Source organism: Thamnophis sirtalis, unplaced genomic scaffold (assembly GCF_051295495.1).
Source record: "Thamnophis sirtalis isolate CommonGarterSnake01/CBP01778 unplaced genomic scaffold, rThaSir2_p1.2 scaffold_1, whole genome shotgun sequence".
Lineage (NCBI taxonomy): Eukaryota > Metazoa > Chordata > Lepidosauria > Squamata > Natricidae > Thamnophis > Thamnophis sirtalis.
In genome coordinates this window covers 59,607,169-59,630,007 of record NW_028261381.1, presented here as the reverse complement: position 1 = coordinate 59,630,007, position 22,839 = coordinate 59,607,169, and the positions used below count along the sequence as shown (strand labels likewise).

At 42.1% G+C, this 22,839-nt stretch overlaps 1 protein-coding gene across 14 annotated transcripts in view; it reads left to right on the top strand.

Moving 5' to 3' along the window:
- TNS1 (tensin 1) overlaps positions 1–22,839 on the top strand; it is a 461,144-nt gene that overhangs the window by 417,441 nt on the left and 20,864 nt on the right. For all 14 annotated transcript variants that reach the window (XM_087712547.1, XM_087712575.1, XM_087712556.1 and 11 more), the window contains 5 exons: positions 12,967–13,177; positions 14,818–15,692; positions 17,265–17,351; positions 20,533–20,664; positions 21,896–21,988. In XM_087712547.1, the coding sequence (XP_087568673.1) occupies positions 12,967–13,177; positions 14,818–15,692; positions 17,265–17,351; positions 20,533–20,664; positions 21,896–21,988 (1,398 nt within the window). The remainder of the gene's footprint in view (positions 1–12,966; positions 13,178–14,817; positions 15,693–17,264; positions 17,352–20,532; positions 20,665–21,895; positions 21,989–22,839) is intronic.

Here is a 22,839-nt window from a genome sequence, read left to right as displayed (position 1 = left end):
TGCAATCTTTGAACTTACTTGCTTTGGAATAAACAAGAATGGTTTTTGGTTTATTTTGTTTTTCCTTTTTCCATTTCATAGAGGTCTTGGCTCTCCCAGCAGTTTCTCATTAGTTTGCAAGCTAATGCCCAACCATGCTATTTTTAGATAGGGAGGGGAGCTGGAAATGTGTAGCAGCAACAGATGTAATTACTATAAGTGGCATGCTGGCACATAATACACATTGCAAGCCTTTTGAGGTTGCATTTCAGCCTAGCACCAAAGTCTTCCCAAATTTGTTGGCCTTTCTAAGTTTGGCCAAGCTAACTGTCCTGGGCTTTTGCCTCACAGAATGTTCAGCCCAGCCTTCTTCAGCCTCATTTTCTTTCCTTCCCTTCTTTCCTGCCTCCTCTGCCAGTTGGCAAAAGTCAACCTTGGATACACCAGGAGAAGGCTTGGCCACCAGCCTGATCTCCCCTGTTCCCAAATCTTGCTTCATCTTCATAAAACTATGTCCTTATTTAACTGGTTTCCATCTTGGATGTGTTAAAAATATTCCCAGCATACTATTTACAATACTATCCTATGTAATTTACATAAACTAGGGGAGGATACAAAATCTCACAAACTGAGAAGATTAACCAGCTACTCAGAACGTTTAGGATAGAACTGTGTAAACTGGCTAAAACTCCAATGGGCCAAGAGTTTAGCCACATTGACGTGCAAAGCCCTGTATGTGATAAAGGTGTTTATCAATCATTAATTGGTAGCTTATCGTATCTGAGTAATTGGTCAAGGCCCGACATAGCATATAGTGTAAATCAATTATCCAGGTTTAATGCTGAATCAGCCAGAATCCCACCCAGTTTAAAGTTCATGATCTTGCCCCCACACCCACAGTCCATCACATGGTCCAATCTTCTTCTTCCACGCTGGCGTCTATGCCTAACTGCTTTCATCCAGGTGTAAAGGTTTGGGAGACAAAAGATGACCTTGAGCTTCTAGGAAGGAATTTCTTATTTTGAAAACAACACATTCTACCCTTTGCTAAATCCCCCCCCCTTTAATAAGAGTGTGGCAGGCCAAAGATTCTTAAAGGAATTGCTGCAGGCCTGACAGACAGCCTCTCCTCAAAAGAAAAACATTTTCTGGAAAAGAAAATTAAAGAAAGGTTACTATATATATAGTAATAGTAATATATAGTATATATATATTATATAGTATAGTATATATAGTATATATAGTATATATAGTATATATAGTATATATAGTATATATAGTATATATAGTATATATAGTATATATAGTATATATAGTATATATAGTATATATAGTATATATAGTATATATAGTATATATAGTATATATAGTATATATAGTATATATAGTATATATAGTATATATAGTATATATAGTATATATAGTATATATAGTATATATAGTATATATAGTATATATAGTATATATAGTATCTGGTATCTGGTATCTGGTATATAGCATATAGCATATAGCATATAGCATATAGCATATAGCATATAGCATATAGCATATAGCATATAGCATATAGCATATAGCATATAGCATATAGTATATAGTATATAGTATATAGTATATAGCAGCTATGTATGTATGTATGCATGCATGCATGCATGCATGCATGTATGTATGTATGTATGTATGTATGTATGTATGTATTTAGTGTCACAACCCCTGGTATGCCCAAATATGGGAGGAAGCAGACTTCTTCCTTTCTCTGTCTATCGGCTCGTCACAAAAGACCATCATGACAGAAAGCCATTATTTTTACTGTTGCCTTTGTTACATTTGTGTTGCATTTGTGCTGATAAATAAATAAATAAAGGGAGACTAGTATAGATCTATTTCAAGCTATTTAGCTCTCATCAGCTACACCATCAGTAAGGGTATGGCTAGCTGATGAGAACTAAATAGCTTGAAATAGATCTATACTAGTCTCCCTTTATTTATTTATTTATTTATTTATCAGCACAAATGCAACACACACACACACACACACGCATATGTAGTATTTGTGCTGATAAATAAATAAAGGGAGACTAGTATAGATCTATTTCAAGCTATTTAGCTCTCATCAGCTAGCCATACCCTTACTGGGATTCGAACCTGGGCTATATTACATATTAGGCAAATGTGTTAACCAGTAAGCCACAGGCTCTGATCCGTTATCAGCTGAGCCAGGGAGAAAGGTATATATTTAAAGTCACAACCCCTGGTATGCCCCAATTATGGGAGGAAGCTAATGGAAGAGAATGGAAGCAGCTAGCTTCCTCCCATAATTGGGGCATACCAGGGGTTGTGACTTTAAATATATGTGTATGTATATGTGTATGTATATATATAGTCTGGCTGATAAGGAGTCGAGCTGTAGCTCAGTGGTTAACACATCTGCCTAAGAGGCAATACAGCACAGGCTCGATTCCCAGTAAGGGTATGGCTAGCTGATGAGAGCTAAATAGCTTGAAATAGATCTATAATAGTCTCCCTTTATTTATTTATCAGCACAAATATAACATATGTATGTATGTATGCATGTATGCATGTATGTATGTTTGTATGTATGTATGTATGTATGTATGTATGTATGTATGTATGTATGTTGTATGTGTATATCCACCCCTTCCTCCCCCAGGGGGACCCTTTGGCTTATCAGGGAACTTCTCATGGAATTGTTTCACCAATTCATCTGCTTTTAAATTTCATCTTTTCACCCATGTAGCTTCAGACAAAGGGTAACCCTTCCAATGCACCAATATTGTAAGCAACCTCTATACCAGTGACGTGCAGTGACGGTTACCGTTGGTGAGGCAAGACCGCAGCAGTGGCGAGAAGCAACGTCCCCAGCACTGTGTCCGACAGGCGTCTTGCATTTATGGTGGATATAAACGCGAGACGCCTGTCGGACACAGTGGTGGGGGTGTTGCTTCTTGCCGCCGTCGCGCTCCACCGCCTTGCCCCCCCCCACCTCCTCCGACAAACAATCCTGATGCCCCGGCCTGCAGCCAGCCCAGCACCGAGCCTGGACTCACCGCTTTTCTCCTCCTCCTCCTCCTCCTCCTCCTCCTCCTCCTCCTCCTCCTCCTCCTCCTCCTCCTCCTCCTCGTCCCCGCTCGGTGCTGGGCTGGCTGCAGGCCAGGGCATCAGGATTGTTTGTCGGAGGAGGCGGGGGCAGGGGCAAGGCGGTGGAGCGCGACGGCGGCGAGAAGCATCTCAGATGGAGCCAGGACACCCGGAAGACAAGCCAGCACTTAAAGGCATGCCGAAGTGCCGGCTTGTCTTCCGGGTGTCCTGGCTCCATCTGAGATGCTTCTCGCCACCGTCGCGCTCCACCACCTTGCCCCGCCCCCCACCTCCTCATACGGACAGTCACAATCCTGCTGCCCCAGCCTGCAGCCAGCCCGCCCGACCTGCTCCCTGCCTGGACTCACCGCTCTTCTCCTCCCCGCTCGGTGCTGGGCTTTAAAGGGGTCTCCCCTCCCCAGCCAGCCAGCCCACCCAGCCAATTCCTCCCACCACCACCACTGTGTCCAACAGGCCAGGTGTCTCACGTTTATGGCGGACATAAATGCAAGACGCCTGGCCTGTTGAAACACAGCGGCGAGAACGTCCCTGCCGCTTCCATGCTCCGCCGCCTCGCCCCTGCCTCCTCCAACCCCACCGCTGTAAAGAAAGAAAAAAAACACACACACACACACACAAACCTCACAATAAAAAAATATTATTTTTTATTAAATTACAAATTAAATTACAATAAATTTGAACACCCCCCCTCCGTCTGATCCACCTTTTCCAGCTGTGGAAACTCTCTCAACTCTCCTCTTGTCCGCCCAACGTAAGCGTGCTAACATAAGCGTGCTCATAAGGCATGATTTGCTGCTCCCCGATCAGGAGGCGGGAGAATCAGTGCCTCTTTTGCATATGAAAGTTTTCGCTTGTTAACTCCTCCTTAACTTTTAAAAGGCGAACAATTCCTTAGGCAAAAGAGGCCCTGAGTTCTCTGGCCTCCTCCCATAGTTAACACTGAGAGCAGACACCAAGCCACTGTGACTTTGAATCTGGTAGCAACTACCCTGGCTTTAATTATTTAAAAAAAATTATTTTAAATTCTTCCTTTCCCTCAGGAGACTGGTGAGGCCCCGCCTCCCCTGCCTCTAGTGACTGCACGTCCCTGCTCTATACATCCTGGAATCCAAGATTTTTTTCACTTCATAATGTGTTTCCCCTTCTACCACTATAGGGGGAGGGGGAGCATGGGCAGATGGCCTTATGCTAGATCCCCTTACAGGTTTTAAAAAGCTACAATGGAATACTAGGTAAATTTTCTCTAGAATTCTAGGTAGGCTGAGTCTAACTATAACTGGGTTAATTATCTTTTTTATTGGGAAAGGTCCTAGGAATTTTGGACCCAGTTTCTTACTAGGCATCCTCAATCTTATGTATTTTGTAGATAAAAAAACTTTGTCCCCCACCCTAAAGGGGGGGGTTGGAGGAAACAATGTTTATCAGCTTGCTTCTTGTAGGCTTCTGCCGCATCGGTTAGAGCCTTCTTCATATTTTCCCATCCCTTCTTCAGTGTGTTCATCCATTCATTCAGAGACATGGAGGAGGAAGGTTCTTTTGGTAGCTCAGGCATGGGAACGAACTCCATGCCACTGGTAATCTGGAACGGAGTTAAACCGGTACTGCTGTGGACCGCATTGTTGTATGCCACTTCAGCGAAGGGTAGTAAGTTTGACGAGTTGTCTTGCTGATAGTCCACATAACACCGGAGGTATTGTTCCACCATTGCATTGGCCCTCTCTGCTGCGTCATTGGTGTTGGGATGAAATGCTGAGCTGAGCCCCTGCATGGACCCAATTGATTTGAGGAACTCTCTCCAGAACTTAGCGGTGAACTGAACTCCGCGATCTGAAATGACCCTTTTTGGCACCCCGTGCAGCGATAAATGTGTTTCACAAACATTTTCGAAAATTTCTTTGCGGATGGCAACCACGAGCAAGCGATGAAATGCGCTTGCTTGAAAAACAAATCAATAACTGTCCAGATTACTCTATTACCGCCGCTGTTTGATAGCTCGACAATGAAATCCATGGCGATCTCTTCCCACAGTCTGCTGGGGCTGGCCACTCGTTGTAGTAGTCCAGGGGGTTTTCCCGGCCGGGTTTTCATTGTGGCACAAGTAGCACAGCTTTTGACATAATCTTCCACTTCTGATTTCATCTTTGGCCACCAAAATTGACGTCTGGTGAGGTGGAGTGTTTTTAGGAATCCGAAATGGCCTCCTAGTTTCGCATCATGGCTCTGCTGTAGCACTTGCAGCCTCATCTCTGCAGGAACGTATAGCTTGGACACTTTCCAGGCTAAGCCCTCGCTCACCTTTAGGATGTCCTTGTTGTTGTTGAACCACAGGTCTGTCTGGAGAGCTGCCTTCAGCTCGGTCGTCAACTTATCTTGGATCCAAGCGGTGACTAGAGCTGCTTTTTGGTGAGAGGGAGATATGATGGGGTGGACGACTTCTTCCTTCTTACTGTCATATTGCGGTTTTCTCGACAGAGCATCTGCTAACAAGTTCTTTCCTGCTGGGATGTGTTTAATTTCGAATTTGAACCTTTGAAAGTATTGTGCCCAGCGAACTTGCTTAGGGGATAACCTCCGATGAGCTAAAAGTGCTTTGAGGTTTTTATAATCAGTCCAGACCTCGAATGGTATGTCCCCCCCTTCTAGGAGATGTCTCCAGGTGAGCATGCTCCACCTGATTGCGAATGCCTCTTTCTTCCAAATGGGCCACCTTCTTTCAGTAGGGGTGAGTTTCTTGAAGATATAAGCGCAAGGCAAGAGGTAGCCTTCTTTGCTTTTTTGTAGTAGCACTGTGGCTATTGCTACATCACTGGCATCCAGATTATAAAACGTCGTTCTGGGTCGGGATGTTGCAAGATGGGCTCTTGGGCAAAGAGCCGTTTTAATTTCTCAAAAGCTTTTTGACAGTCCATCATCCACCTTAGTGGTTGGTTAGCTTTTGGCTTTGTTGGGAAAGGACCCGTCTTTAGCAACTCAGTTAATGGTAGAGCAATTTCAGCGAAAGTTGGGATGAACTGCCTATAAAAATTCGCAAATCCAAGAAAGCTTTGTAGTTGTTTGTGAGTACTGGGAGGTTTCCAATCCAACACCACTTTTACTTTTCCTGGATCCATTTCTACTCCTTCGTTGGAGATCCGATACCCCAGGTAATCTAGCAAGGTCTTGTGGAATTCACACTTTGACAACTTGGCATACAGCTTGGCATCTAGAAGTTTTTTCAGAACTTGACGCACCAGTTTTACATGTTCTTCTAGGGTCTCAGAGAAAATCAAGATGTCATCCAAATAAATCAGTACTCCATGGTACAGGTGGTCATTTATGTACTGCATGAAGACTCTGGGTGCTCCTTGTAGTCCAAAAGTCATGACTTTGTACTGGAAGCTTCCCGGGGGAGTGTTAAATGCAGGTTTCCATTCATCCCCTTTCCGGATTCATATGCGGTAATATGCCTCTCTCAAGTCCAGCTTCGTGAAGATTTTGCCTTTAGCCAAGTGGTTCAACATATCCTTCATGAGGGGGAGGGGATAGGTGTTCTTTTCGCACACTGCATTCAAAGCTCACAGATCTCTCAGAGTCCTCTGGGATTGGGCGGCCTATAAATTTAACAAATAAATAAATAAATCTACAAAGAGGTGAACTCCGCCATCTTTCTTTTCTCTGAAGAGCACTGGGGCCGCTACCTTCGACCTGGCTGGTTCAATAAAACCCCTTTTTAAATTGGTGTCGATGTACTTCCTCAATTCAGTCATCTCCTTAGGAGTCATAGAGTACATTTTTGGTTTTGGTAAGGCTACCCCTGGTTTGAAGTCTATCGCACAGTCTGTGGGGTGGCGAGGTGGAAGGTAGTCTCCGTCTTCCTCACTGAACAGACCCGCCAAGTCCCAGTAGACCTTTGGCACTCGTTGGATCCCTGGAGGTTTGGTGTCTGCTGCGGGGGCTTCAGGTTCTGGATGGTTTGGGCTGTTGGTTCTAATTGTTCCTGGGTGGCCTTTAGGCTCCACAGATGGTAACGGCCCAAAATCAATGATCAATTTTCTAACACCGTCCTCCCACTTGATAGTAGGTGCCCACTTGTCCAACCATGAAAGTCCCAAGATAATTGACTCCTGCATTTTGGGGGATGCAATGAATCTGATGAACTCATAGTGTCGGCCTATCTTCAACTTCATTAATTCAGTGATCTTTGTGGCCCTGGCGCCCCCAATTAGGGTTCCAGCTACTTGCTCGAACCAAATAGGGTGGGTTAGGGGTCTTGTGTGTATACCTAGCTGCTCCACTATTGACATGCTGACTAAGCATCTGGTGCAGCCGGTGTCTATGATTGCCCCAACTTCCCCTTCTACCTCTGTTCTGGGCACTTGGAGTTGGGATTTTATGGTAAAGGAGGGAATAGGTGCACTCACCATTGGGTCGTCTTCGGCATTTTCATCCTCCTCCTCTGAGGCCCCAGGGGCTTCTTCAATAGCAGGGTTCTCTGCCTCCATTGGCTGCTGTAGTAAACGGCTCTTTTGGGGTGGCTTTTTTGGTTTTTTCTTCATTGCGCTGGCAGGTGGCTGGCACTGTTGTGGAACAGGAGCTGGAGCCAGGCATTCTCTTGCTCTGTGACCCATCTGACCACATCTGTAGCACTTTATGAAGGCCCCACGGGAGGTTGGTAGAGGCCTCTCAGCTCGCTGCCTCTGTGTACGTTGGCCCAAAGGCTTTTTGGCAGGCGTTCCGGTACCAGGCTTTCAATAGGTATTAATCTCATGGTCTAGTATGATTGCAGTGGTATACCAATCTTGGAGACATTCCGGGATCCCCCTTACGGCACAAGCTTCTTTAAGTTTGGGATCTAAGCTTTTTTTGAATGTGTAGACCAAGAGTCTTTCTGGCCAATAGCGTAATCTCCCAGCTATTCTCTGGAACTCCCAATCTAATTCCTTCACAGGACGACCAGCCTGTCGCAATTTATTTATTTATTTATTTATTTATTTTATTGTCACTTATAGGCCGCCCTTTCCCCTGAGGGGACTCAGGGCGGCTTACAACTCATGGGAAGGGGGTGCAAGACAAAACGTAAAATAATATGTGAATACAATTCTGGTCTTCAGCATCCACATTTTGGGCCACATCGCTAAACCTGGCGCGCATCAGTTGGATGAACCCATTTATATCATCCAGCTCAGGAGCTGCTTCTTCGTGGAGCTCTGCTATCCACTGCGCAGCCTCCTTTTCATTCATCCCCTCTGCTATCTCTTGGATCAATTCTCGATCAGATGGGTATTGAGGTTCCACTTGATCAATGTACGCCCATACTCGATTCAGGAAACAAGCCAGCTTATCTGGGGACCCATCAAATGTTGCACGGAACCGTGGGGGTGTGGGAGGAGGGGCCGCTGGTGGTTGAACAGGGGCAGCTGGTTGGTTTGCTGCCAGGGGTGGTAAGCCCCTCCGTTGACCCACACCCATCGGTTGGGCAAAAGCCTGGGGAGGCATTGCTGGGGGGGGCTGGACCTGGTGGCGGTCCCATTTTCTGGGTTTGCCCAGTAGCAGTTATCTGGGAAGGCGCCATCTGCTGGAAGAGGGTAGGCGTCCATTGACATTGAGCCCATCCATGACCCGGGATGAATGCCCACCCTTGGTTTGCTTGATTCATGGGTTCGGAGTCACCCCTTTGCAGCTGTGGGGAGGTGCATGTATTCCAGGCCTCTTTCTGCCGGCTGGATTGACCTCCCCTAATTGGAGGGGGGGTCTGGTTGCACTCCAGTAGGAGGGAGTGGTGCTGATGTGACTGCTCTAGGCATCAATTCAGCCGCAAAGGTGTGAGTTGGTTCATTAGCTACTGTATGGAAGGAGGCCATGTCTCCGCTTCACTTGGCAGAGATTTCCCTATGAGGAAAGGAGAATGTGGGGGGTGCCAGGTTCCACTGAGGGGTCTCTTTAGAGGAGAGGGGTTTTATTTCACTCACGTTTAGCCATAGGAAATGGTCTGGGAGGCCCATTAGAGAAGGACTGCGTGAGGGTGGCTGAGTTCTCCATTCATCAGTTCTTCTGGTAATCAACTAGTCGTCTGTCGAAGGTTCCCTGGCAACCCCTTCTTCTTCTAGCAGGCATTCCTTAGAAGTCATAAATCTTGATGTCTCCTCCTGGAATTCCTTTCGCCGGGCCCACAATTCCCTAATCTCTGCAGCTTCTATCAATTCCTTAAGAGGCACCTCTTGAGTCTCAGCTCTTAATTGAGAGGTCAAAATTAGCTTTCTCCATCTTCACTGAATTTTCGTACTGCCCAGGGTTGGGTCAGAACTGGGATTCAGTACCCCTGACAGCTTCCCAGATTGGTATGCTGATAATTTATCTTAGAGGGGATTCGGAATGATGTTAGCATTCCAAATACCATGTAAAATTAAATCAGAGTCGAAGCCAAAACTATGCTTAAAGTTCCAATTTAATAAAGCAGGCATGTTGGCATAGTGCTATGGGATTCCGACTCTGGAAGTTACATCAGAATCCCACCCAGTTAAAAGTTCATGATCTTGCCCCCACACCCACAGTCCATCACATGGTCCAATCTTCTTCTTCCATGCTGGCATCTACGCCTAACTGCTTCCGTCCAGGTGTAAAGGTTTGGGAGACAAAAGATGACCTTGAGGAAGGAATTTCTTATTTTGAAAACAACACATTCTACCCTTTGCTAAATCCCCCCCTTAATAAGAGTGTGGCAGGCCAAAGATTCTTAAAGGAACCGCTGCAGACCTGACATATGGACTATGTTATTTGGATTATCCCTTAACTGAAAGATGTTGATGACTGACTGTCTTAACCGTGTATGACTTGGACTGTTTGATGGACTCTGATACCTCTATTTCCACAAAAGTAAAAGCCTATTTAAACTACAGTGTCTCTGTATGCTGGTTTGTGTGTTCTCCAACACTACTCTCACAATGCTTCTCTGAATGCACTCGCTGTCCCAACGGGGAGCTTATCTAACACTGGTTATGGGCCCAGGTTATACCAGACATAGCCAAAGGAGAGTTGGTGTTGATACGCAATAACACATACAGACAATGCTTCGTTAGTGATTGTTACTATTTTGGAGAAGATGGTGAGCGACCCATCATCAAGCCTATCGATAATAACCTGGTTAGATGGAACAAACTATGTTTCCTGGTCTATGAAGTGCAATCTACTCCTGCTTAGGGAAGGTGTATGGGATGCTGTACAAAATCCACCGGATGTAACTGCTTGGAATCCAGATAACTATGATGATGCCAAGCAGATTTTCAGCGATGCAACGAACGGGCGTTGTGTATAATTGGTCTAACACTGAATGATCAACAATTAGTACATATTTGTGGAGAAAATTCTACTGCAAGATGTTGGGAGAATTTGATTTATGTACGTGACACTGTAGGTGCACACATACATCTCACACGCAAACTGTTTAGGGCACGTCTTCTGAAAGGTGGAGATATGTTAGCTCATTTAAACTTTATGAAAGGGGTTTTCCAGGAGCTACATGAAAAAGAACTATTTTTTTCTGAGCTACATCAAGTTTATATCATACTCTCCTCACTGGATGAGAGTTAAGATGTTTTTGTATCTTCTCTTGAAGTCCTAACCCAAAATGAACTAACATTGACTGGCATAACTGCACAACTGTTGGAAGAGTCAAGAAGAAGGATGGAAAGAGAACAACTGAGAGAGAAACCACCACAACATGAGAAGTCACCTTCTACTGCCTATACTGTTTGAAAATGTTTTTCTTGTGGGGCTAAGGGACATATAGCTAGGTTCTGTAAAAAGGCAAAACAACAGGATGCTGGAAGACCTAGAAAAAATGCTAATGTCAACTTAGCTATGTCTACTTTGGCTATGTCTAGCAATGCACCTGTAAACCATGATTTGTGGGTTGTTGATAGTGGAGCATCACAGTGCATTGCTAGAGATAGTAAAACATTTGTAAAAATGACCACGAGCAAGGAACATGTATTTTTGGCAAATGGATGGAAGGGCGTCTGGTGAAGGTAACGAATATTGTTCATTCCTAAATGAGCAGTTATCAATGTTATATGTACCTAACCTGAAATTCAACTTACTATCGGTTAGGGCTCTGGTTAACATTGGCTATGTGGTAACCTTTAAGGGAGATATCTGTATTATTGAAAAGGAGGTTAACAGGGTTACTGCTACTTTAAAAAAACGGTTTGTATGTTGTACCGCATGGCCAGATGGCTAACACAGCTTATCATAATGTTAAACCCCATGATGCATGCATACATTTACTTCATAGATGCATGGGGCACATTAATTTCAAGTTGCTGCAACAAACTGTTAAGTTGGCAGAGGGAGTAAAAATAAAACCATGCGGAAAATATTTAAACTGCAATGTTTGCAATCAGGAGAAAAGCAGAGTTACTCCAGCAAACAGACTGAATGGTTTTAAGACAAAGGAACCTCTGGAGGTTGTTTTTGCTGATATAATAGGACCTAAGAAACCCAGTTTGGGAGGTTCCTGTTATGTTTTGAGTATCATGGATTCACGATACGGTTTCTGTTACTTAATGAAAAACAAAACAGAAACGTTTCAGAATTTTTTTAATTGGCTGAGGTTTGCGGAAAGAAAGATGAAAGCAAAGGTTACTACTGTAGTTACTGATAATGGGACGGAGTTTACCAATTATAAATTCCAAACAATGTTAAAAACAGCTGGAATCGAGCACAAACGTTCTTCTCCTTATAGGCCACAACATAACTCGTTTGTAGAATGAAGGGGGCAAACATTACAGGCCATGGCTTGAACTATGATAGCTTATTCAGGTTTTCCGGAAACACTGTGAAGTGAAGCTATGATGTGTAGTAACCATGTTTTAAATAATGTGGTGAATACAACAACCAGTGAATTGCCATTCACTAGGTGGCATGGCAGAAAACCAGATTTGAGTTACCTACATACATTCGGAGCCCCAGCATGGGTGCATATACCATCACAAGTGAGACTGAAAGAGCAACATAGAGCTCGACAGTTATTTTTTGTAGGATATGAGGCTAACCATAGATCATTTAGGTTTTGGGAGAAAGACACAGTTAAGGTTTATAGAACACTTGGGATGGAATAAATTAGAAACAAATGATAATGTAATTTTCGACATAGCTAATCCATGTTTGTTTAAGAAAGAAAGTGATGGTGTGATTTCATTGTTGCTATTGTTCACTGTTAGGAATATAATTTAACAGTTGTGTTGGCAATATATAAATCATGTAACAATGCTGTACCTGTTTCTTTAAATTATGCGATTTAAAGAAATCATGTGATTGGTTGCTGTTTCCTTTTTATACCATAAAGTTTCAATTTTGATGCTTAAATCTTGATTCCTTGTGAGTTTATTCAATTCTTTGCTTTCTATTCTACTCTCTCCTGGTATTGCCACATCAGTTATCCACACTTTCTTCTTTTCAAACATAATTATGAACAAAGACTATATTCGTTTATATTCAGAAATTCCACAATATGTGCTCATTTAAACTACTTTTTCAAATTTATGTTTCCACCAATTTTTCATTACTTGCACATGGTAACTTTTACAACTGTTCCAATGATTCATGTTGGTGACCGTATTATGTCATTGTTTGTAATCAGTTTGTGTGATCTTGTATGAACTGACTATATGATCCACTGCTTCTTCTGCTACTTTGCACAATTTGAATTTTGGATAATTTGAATCATTACTACTACTACTACTACTATTACTACTACTACTACTGTTGTTGTTGTTGTTAAAATTAGCTGTCCAAAGGAATCATGATTATTAGTGGTTAAAAATGGTTTACGGTTTTGAGCAACTCTGGCCTCATTCTTCTCTTTATTTGTTTTCTCCCCGCATGTAAATTTAGAGCCCCGGAGCTATGTGGAATCTGTGGCTCGTACAGCAGCAGCAACAGGCAATAGCAGTGGGAGTGGAATCAGCCTTGCTGGGAAGTTCCAGCCATCTTTGGCTTTAGAGACCTACAGCACTGAGACATCTGGAAGGAATGAGTCCCTCAATAACTCCTTCACCTTGCCTAGCCCAGCCTCTGCCAGCAGCCCCATACATAGCATGGATGGGTAAGTTGCAGGAGAGACATGGCTGTCAGATAGCAATAGCAATAGTAATAGCAATAGCACTTAGACTTATATACCACTTTACAATGCTTCACAGCCCTCTCTAAGTGGTTTACAGAGTCATTGCCCCTAACAAATTGGATCCTCATTTTACCCACCTCGGGAGAATGGAAGGCTGAGTCAATCTTGAGCCTGGTAAGATTTGAACTGCCAAATTGCAGTCAGCTGGCAGTCAGCAGAAGTAGCCTGTAGTACTGCACTCTAACCACTACACCACTGACCAAGATCCGTGGAATGAAGGACTGAAAGAACAATTTATCCTTGGTTTTGATTATTATAGCACTGGAATAAGACAAACGAGAGAGAAAAGTTTGCTTTAATGTCAGAGGAAAGAATATGGGAAAGAGATATTCTTTCCCTTTTCTTTGCTTATGTTCATGATCCACTCATGATTCAAGAGGAAGAACGGTATTTGTGCATACACATGCACACACACACAAAAGATAATATATACAAAATATATAATATATACAAAAGTAAAAAGAACTTGTTTTCCCAAAATAGGAAATGCAAAATTGTGTCCAATTATGATCAGGATAAATGTTTCATAGAGTAAGAACCTCATCAGAGCTTCTTCAATAACTGAATGTTAACTTGCTCCTTCTTGTAATATATGCTTAGCGATCAGGACAGTGTGCCCAAATTCAACTAGCTCATTATTTCTTTTTTCCTAAAAAATATTATGAAGCATTTTCCCTACTGGAAAAGATTCCATGTGTCAAAGTATGATTTTACCAAACTGTTTATAAATCTATAAGTACTGGCATGCTTTGGCCACATGAGGATATCCACGGTTCACATTTCTCCATATGCACAAGTGTATTGTGAAATCCTTTCCTCTCTGAAATGTTTGCATTTTAGATTGTGTGTGTTTCATAATGGCTTATAAACAGTGAAATTACAAGATGAAGTAAAATGACTGCCTCATAGGCAATTGCTCTATAACTTTATTTAAATATTGTTTCAGAAAGAGGAACACAATTGAAACTATCCCCCTGAAAACAAATAACTATGGTCACTTACCTGAATGAATATCAAGGATAGAAGTGCGAGCATGATTTTAAATCACTATGACTTAAAGTGGGAATTCCCACAGGAGAAAACATTTGGGAACCACATTAGAGCAGTGGGTGGTACCAGCACGGAGAAAGAAGTTTCTTTTTCCTCCATTCCTTTAGCTCCCTCTCATTCACCCACTTTCACCTTTCCCAGAGGGAAATCAAGGAAACAACACAAGTTTCATATCTGAATTCCAAATCAGGGCTCTACAAACTTGGCAACTTTAAGATTTGTGGACTTCAACTCAGCTGGCTGGTAGAGGAATTCTGGGAGTTGAAGTCCATAAGTCTCAAAGTTGCCTAGTTTGGAGACCCCCTGTTCTAAATCAAAGAAAAATGTTAAAAGCTTAGGAAGTGAAACTGAGGACTGCACATATTCCAAGAGCCACAGCATTTTAGCCCGTGATTTTGTGAGGAATTCATGGATCACTATGTTTATGCTCCAAACTTCTTGCAACTTAAAATGCAATTCCAGGCTATGAATGAATCCTTTGATAAAGTACTATGTTTCTTTGTTTCCTCCAGGATATCTATTGGTAGTTTCCCATCAGAAAACAGTGCCAGCATAGCCATTTCCTTCCAGCCATCTGCCGAGTCCAGCTTCCAATCCACTAATCTTTCTCAGGGTCCTTCAGCACACAGCAGTTACCAAAATACATCTACATCAACTCAGGGCCTGCCGGTCTCTATCAATGCCGACTTCCCTGAAATCCGAACCAGCGCTCAACAAGATAACCATCCAACTCCTCAAGCCCAGATCATGGCATCTGGGGTCCAAGTCATGCCTGGAAGCCCACACGCCCTTCATAGAACAGTAGCTACCAATACTCCCCCCAGCCCAGGATTTGGGCGAAGAACTGTTAGCACAAATATGGTGGTCATTCCAGGAAGCCCAAGCATGAACAGGCACTTAATGGGTTCCCATAGCACTGTTGTTTCATCACCTGGGAGTCCAAGCCATGCTCGTCACCAGCCCTTAGCCGGGGGTAGCACAGCCATGATTTCCGGGAGTCCCAGTCTGGACCGACACCTGGTATGTGGGTACTCAACTCCAGAGGAAAAGCAACAAACCCTGTCTCGCCAGAGCAGTGCTTCAGGTTATCAGGCTCCCTCTACCCCATTATTTCCTGTCTCCCCCGCATACTATCATGGAATTAGCCCACATTCCTCTTCCCCTGACTCGGCAGTATATAGACAGGGCAGCCCCACCCCACCCCAACCACTGCTCCCCGAGAAAAAAAGGATGTCATCGGGGGATCGATCAAACAGCCTGCCCAACTATGCTACAGTGAATGGCAAGACTTCATCACCCATTTCCAGTGGCATGTCCAGTCCCAGCAGTGGGAGCAGTATGGCCTTTCATCATACTCTGCCAGATTTTTCCAAATTTTCAATGCCAGGTAAAGCTTTTTTCATGTTCTTTCTCGCTTGAGAGTTAAGCATGCAGATAGTTCTCGACTTGCGACCACAACTGAGCCCAACACTTCTGTTGCTAAGCGAATCAATTGTTTTGCTCCATTTTACGACTTTTCTTGCCACAGTTGTCAAGGGAATCACTGCAGTTGTTTAATTGGCAATACAGTTGTTAAAGTGAATCTCACTTCCCTTTACTTGTCAGGTCACAAAACATGACCTCGGGATACTGCAACCCATCATATATATGAGCCAGGTCTGAGCTTTGTTGACATGACCATAGGGATGCTGCAATGGTTTTAAGCATGAAAATGGTCATAAGTCACTTTTTTCAGTGACGTCGTAATTTTAAACGCTCACTAAACAAATGATTATAAATCAAGGACTACTTGTAGAGCAAAGGTAGCAAAGTTCTCCAACTTTGTGGTATCTTTAAGGAAATCAACTTGTGGGATATGAAACTAAACAAGTATATAAAACTAAATTTATCAGAAGACTGCAACTACCTACTTTAGATAAACTAAAAGCAGAACCTCAAGCAAGTTTGCACAGTAACTCCAGTTTTTTACACAAGCCTTAACACATTATTTAAATATCTAAGTTTCTCAACACCATCAAAAGCTCCCATACCACAGTTTGAGAACCCTTGAGTTGCTTTCTTATCTTTCTTTCTATTTGGATGAAAGATGTTTACCATTAAGAATTTTCTTAATATAACCATAGTTTTGTATGCGCTTTGCAATGAGAGAGGAATAGTTTTGCTAAATATCAAGTATCAAGAATAGATGTTATGGATTTTTTGTTTGTTCCAAGTGTTCTTGGAACTTTGGAAGAATAGATCCACAGCTGATCTGCAGCAATGGGTTGCTGGTATGAGTTTACTTATCAGTGTTTCATTAACTTCCCTTCTACAGAAGGGCAAGAAAAAGAATTTTTAACTATCTCTCAAATTTTATAACATTGCTCTGTTTTATAAAATTTCCAGGCCTCTTATTCCATTCAGCCATCTCTTTCCAATTTTAATCTTACATTACATTATATGGCCTGTTTATAAAAGTAATTGTATGATGTGGTTTTTAACACTGAATAATGAATTTGACATTTCTAATTGTTTTTGGCAAGACTATTTTTGGCATCACTATTATTCTTTTCCTTAATAAACACAGGAGAGGTTATTGATTATCAGTCTTAGCAATAATAATCATAGCTTCATAAAATCATTTATCTCAAATTAATCGACTTCGATTAAAACTGGGGGTGGAGGAGTGCATGGTAGCTGGATTCAAAGGACAGCTTTTAATAGGTTCAGTTAGAGGCCTAGTAGTTCCATTCATAGAGTTTGCAAAGCCTGGTTATCTGCAGTGATTTCCCTTTTTTGTCATTGTGTAAATTGTATGAACTCAGTGAGTTTGGTTAATGTACTTTTGAGTATCTTTTGCAAACCCAGAAATAGACTAGTTCATTAAGCAGGTTGAGCATGTGGTACAAATCCTATCCACAAAATTTCTATTGCACAAATGTGTTCAGTTCCGCCTTGTTTCTCTTTTCCTGTTTCTTAGACAGCAGTCCTGAAACAAGAGCAAATGTAAAGTTTGTCCAGGATACTTCGAAATACTGGTACAAGCCAGAAATCTCCAGAGAACAAGGTGAGGTTTTTTTTTTTTTTTAATGGCTCACTGAAGCTCCTTAACAGCTAGAACAAGTTCTGGCAAGCATAGAAACAAATCAACCACAAAACTATGAGGGACACTAAATTTTCTGTTAGAGCCCTTTTTCTCCAAGAACCCTCAATGGTGACATGGTTTATAATAACTCTTTTTGGAACTCTGTGGATAGCTATAGTTATTCTGAGATACAAGATAGAAAGAATGGTTAACTTCTTCCAGTTTTTGCAGCTCATGTGATAACCTTACCTTGACAAGTTGGCAAAATAATGCCAACTTGTCAAGGTAAACTTCAGGATTCAAACTTGGGAAAGGTCCCTCCCTCCCTCCCTTCCTTCCCTGACCATGCAAGCAGACAGAGTGATTACCCCATCACCATGTGTCACATGCATCTTCTCCTCTTGTCCCGCCACAAATAAAAAAAAAATGGGATTTATTTATTTATTCATTCCTTTATTTTTATGTCACCCCCATAAGATCATTTTGGGTCACTTACAGGTTATAAAACAAATAGAAAAATAATTAAAACATATCAAAATATTAAACTACCCAAATTAAAACCAAAACTAAAAAAGAGCAGACAGCATGGAGATGAGGCCTTTTTATCCTGTCAACCACCTCCAGCGGTGCGTGCCTCCCTCAATAATATGGATACTCTCTATACAATTAAGAAGTTGAGAAGGTTTCACAGAAGCATTGTCTCATGGAAATAGAGACAATCAGCTGCAGGTCTAATGAATACACATTTCAGTTCCTTTGCCTGATATATAGCTGTGCACTTAGAGTTCAGAGACAATGACTGGGGTAAATGGGATGCACTCACTGAGAGAAAAGTGGGTAAATATGGGCACTGTCTCCCATCACATTGAAGTTACAATAAAACCTTGATTGAACAGTTCATTGGTAGAGAGGCATATCTGCTAAAGCCAAATCTATATTAAATCGCAGAATATATGATTTGCAATATTTTGTGTGATTGCATAGAAATCAGTTACATAATGAATGCAAATGGATGCAGAAGCATAAAAACATCAGTGATGGAAATGACATCAATTGACACAAAGGACATAAATTCTGTCCATTTTATAAACCCTTTCAGAAATAACTGTTGGCAGTCAAAGTCCCAAGTAAAATTCCATTCATTGCATCCAAAGTGTACTGAAGGGAGATCTGTAGAACTGAGCGTTTAATTTTATATTATTCTTCCAGTCAAAAAAGCACACTTCTACATTTGAATTGCTTAGCACTTGAGCATGCAAGGGTATCTCTCCCAATTCAGGATGGCATGGCCCGAAGGTGTACAAAATAGATTCCCCCCCCCCAATTCAGCGTTCAGAATGGCAACCTTCTGTCCTCAGCTCGTGCTGATAAGTTGTCTGTCGTATAATTGGGAGTGAGCCCTTTAAAAGAGTAAGTTCATGTATCTGTCAACAGCCGTTCTTTTCATCCATTCAACAGCTGAAGCACTTGGCACATCCCTCATTTCCTTCATATCTCCCCTTTCAAGGGTAGGGTGACTGTTACTGAATGAACATTGGCGCTATTTCAGATCAGATTCTCAGGGACAGGGTCATTCCTGTCCCTGCTGTAATTCAGGCTTCCCAGAATCAAAACCACAAAAGAGCTTTCACATTTAAATCTTAGAAGTCAATGAGAAGCACCCCCCCTTTAAAGGAGGGGGTGGCAGGGACTCATGCCAGGGCCACGTTTGCTCCTTATTCATGACATTGCTAAGGATATGCATTTTTCCACTTTCACTGAATGCTGCTACTTTTTGTCCCCCTCCCCAAATTATACAACTGACAACATTATTCATAACTACCTTAATCTCCAGATGTCACATGGGAAACTTATAAAGGTGAATTCATCTCATATTTCCAAAAGAAAACTGAGCTATAAATTAAATAAATTAAAGAAGAAATGGAGAAATAGCTGGTGTCCCAACCAAATGGCTTTGGACAGGGCCATCACATCTAATATTTTGGGGAGCTCTAGCTACTGAGCTTTCAAATGATCTAAAACCACATTAGTATTACACCGAACAGGATAGAATAGAGAAACTTTTTATTTTTTGCCTTTCCTACGGGGTAAAGGAAACTTGGGGCATATCTACATTTCTCCCTCTACTCCCTCTACTCTATGTTTGGTGCTCTAAAGGTGGTGTGTTTTAATGAAAATAATTCTTTCCCATTATTCCTTGACAATGCCCATGGATTCCTCTCTCTGTTTGACATTAGAGAGGTATGAGATGCAGATGTTTCTAAAAGGGTTGGGAAGAAGATTCCAAGGTTGCATCTCTTCCTCCAAAATCAGAGCTCTCTCTCTCTCCCCCCCTCACTCTCCTCTCCCTCCCTCCCTCCCTCCCTCTCTCTCCCAGTGGAAGAAAGTAGCCAACCTATTCTGGGGTTTCGTTACCAAACCTAGGAAGAAATGCTACTGAAGACAACACAGATTCTTTTTTAAAAGTTTAGGAATAGCAGAATGACAGATGTAAAATACATGGAAAATCTTCCCTATTAGAAAAGGTTACAGCACTGGGTTTACAGAAATGTTGATGGGGGTAGGACATGTTAAAGATGTGAGTTTCTGTCATAAACCTCATAAAAGTGATATCATAAAAGTATGAAAGTTTCTCTAGTTCCTGACGTTTTATGTTTATTTCACAATGACATGGAACCTGAGATTTATTAGGTATCCTCATTATGGCTTACTCCTTGTTGATTGGTGGTGGTGGTGGTAATGTATTTAACCACAATTGACCACAAATTTTCCATTGGTAGGCAAGACAGTTGTTAAGTGAGTTTTGCCCCATTTTATGACCTTTCCTGTCACAGTTAAGTGAATCACTGCGGTTGTCAAGTTAGTAACACGTTTATTAAGTGAATCTGGCTTCCCCATTGACTTTGCTGGTCAAAAGGTCGCAAAAAGTGATCACAAGGTGATTCCAGGATAGTGCAACTGTCATAAATACATACCAGTTGCCAAGCATCTGAATTTTGATCAAGTAACCATGGGGATGCTGTAACGGTCGCAAGTGTGAAAAACAGTCATAAGTCACTTTCTTCTTTATACCAAGAATCCTATTATTCGTTTCTTTACATGTTTTCTTATTCAAGGTTTAGATCCGTTTATGTTCACGTAGTATGCTCTACTTCTTTCCCAGCCATTGCATTGCTAAAAGACAAGGAACCGGGGGCCTTCATCATTCGAGACAGCCACTCTTTCCGGGGAGCCTACGGACTGGCCATGAAAGTAGCATCACCACCTCCAGGTGTTATACAGCAGAGCAAGAAAGGTAGAGCCATTCACACAACTTCTCACTAACCCCCCCCCCCCCCCCAGTGGTGGGATTCAAACATTTTTTACTATCGGTTCTGGAGCTTTGTGGCAGTGGTGGGTTACGGATCCTGTTGCAACCGGTACAGTGCAACGGGGCCCGGCGTCCTCCACATGCATACCGCCTGCAACCCGCCACTGCTTTGTGGGTGTGGCAAGGGAAGGATAGTGCAAAATCCCCATTCCCTCCCCACTCCTGGAGGAAGGTTATGGCAAAATCCCCATTCCCTCCCCACCCCACTAACTGCTTTCCAGCTCTGTTCTCCTGTTCAGGGCAACAAAAGAAGATCAGCTGGGAGGCAATGGGGGCAGGGGCAGCCTATTTGCCGATTTTCTGAACTACTCAAAATTTCTACTACCGGTTCTCCAGAACCTGTCAGAACTGGCTGAACACCACCTCTGCCCCTTGCCCTTTTGGAACATGTGCATAGCAGGCTGCTTTCAAATCAGCAACCAGTTTCAGTCCACATGGGAATGGTTTGAGTTAGGACCAGCAAAGATGCTATTGGGTGATAGAAAATGCCAGTTTTTAATACCATGAAAATATATTCTATAGTTGCAACCTCAGAGACTAAACTGTTTGTAAAGCTGTGGCATCAGAAATTTGGAAGGTGATTTTTTCAAAAGGCAACTGGACTTTGCTTTTCCTTGAAGACGTTTCGCTTCTTATCCAAGAAGTCTTCATCAGTTCTGACTGAATGGTGGAGGATGGAGGGATTTATACTCCTTGCAATCCAAAGGACTAGTGACCGGATGACTGCAAGGAATAGAAAAAGTTCCATCCTTCACCATTCAGTCAGAACTGATGAAGCTTCTTGGATAAGAAGCAAAACGTCTTCAAGGAAAAACAAAGTCCAGTTGCCTTTTTAAAAAAGTACCTTTGGGAGAACCATGACTTGGATGGCTCATAAAGCTCCATAGACATGAGAAATCTGGGTTCGTGATTTATGGAATCATAAGACTGGTTGGAGATGTTCTAGTCCCAGTGAACTTCATACACTGTAGAAGCTTTTCCTCAATCTGAACTATAAACAGCTGTGACAGCATGTGGACTGACACAGAGAATGTATTGTTGGGGACAAACTCAATCTTTTCTTGCTGGAAATAGCTGGTCTTTAGCTTAGGCTATCTTTTAGGTGGCAATTTATATGACAAACCATCTATATTAAAATTCTGATTGATTCCTTTAGGAGATATCACCAATGAGCTGGTAAGACACTTCCTGATAGAAACCAGCCCTAAAGGTGTGAAACTAAAAGGATGTCCCAATGAACCCAATTTTGGTGAGTGCCTACATTTTTGTCTCCACAACTTCTGTCTTAATCTGCCCTCTTGTGGAACATATAGCAACAACATGTGTTGTTGCTTTTAAACTCGGTAGACTTTCCAAGTAAGGAACGGAAATATTAATGTTTAACTGACATGAATCTACTGAAGCTTTTTGGTTAATTTCTCTGAATTTCTGAAGGCTCAGAAACTCAGTCAGGGTTGTTTGCAAAAACAGAAAGCATTATTGTACAATATGCATTTCTTTTAAGCATAAATGAAAATGTCACAGTTGCAGTGATTCTGTTTAGTATTGCATGTATATTGAGGTCATTTAATTTCGTCTTCTGGCCAGAGGTATTGTTTTCATTTCTCTGCAAATATTCTCAGTCCTTTCACTCTTCTAAATTAATGTGATGAATTATTCTTTGTCACGAATGAAGCTAAATATTCCATTCTTTGCCAGCATAAATTATGCTATGTAATGCCAAGTATAGCTTGCTTGTTGCTTGCTTGCTTGTTTATTTATTTATTTAATAAAATTTTAAAAGCTCCCACCACTGTGGGATGCTGGGCAGGGTACAAATAAAATAAACAAGTTTGTAAAAATCTATTTAATTCATTCATTAAGTTTATAAGCCACCCATTGCACTATCCAAAGCTTAGTTTGCGAATTGACTTTGTATGCAGATATTTCTTGATTCTGCTTTGAACAACAGATTGCCACAGAATTTTGTGTGATTAATATAACTAAGATGAAATGTAACCAACAGTTACAGGCTTTAAAATGAGTCTCTGAGCATTGAAGCTTAGTTTAGTGAACATCCTGTTTATTTGTAGTGTGTGAGCATCTGCAAAGAATGCTCAC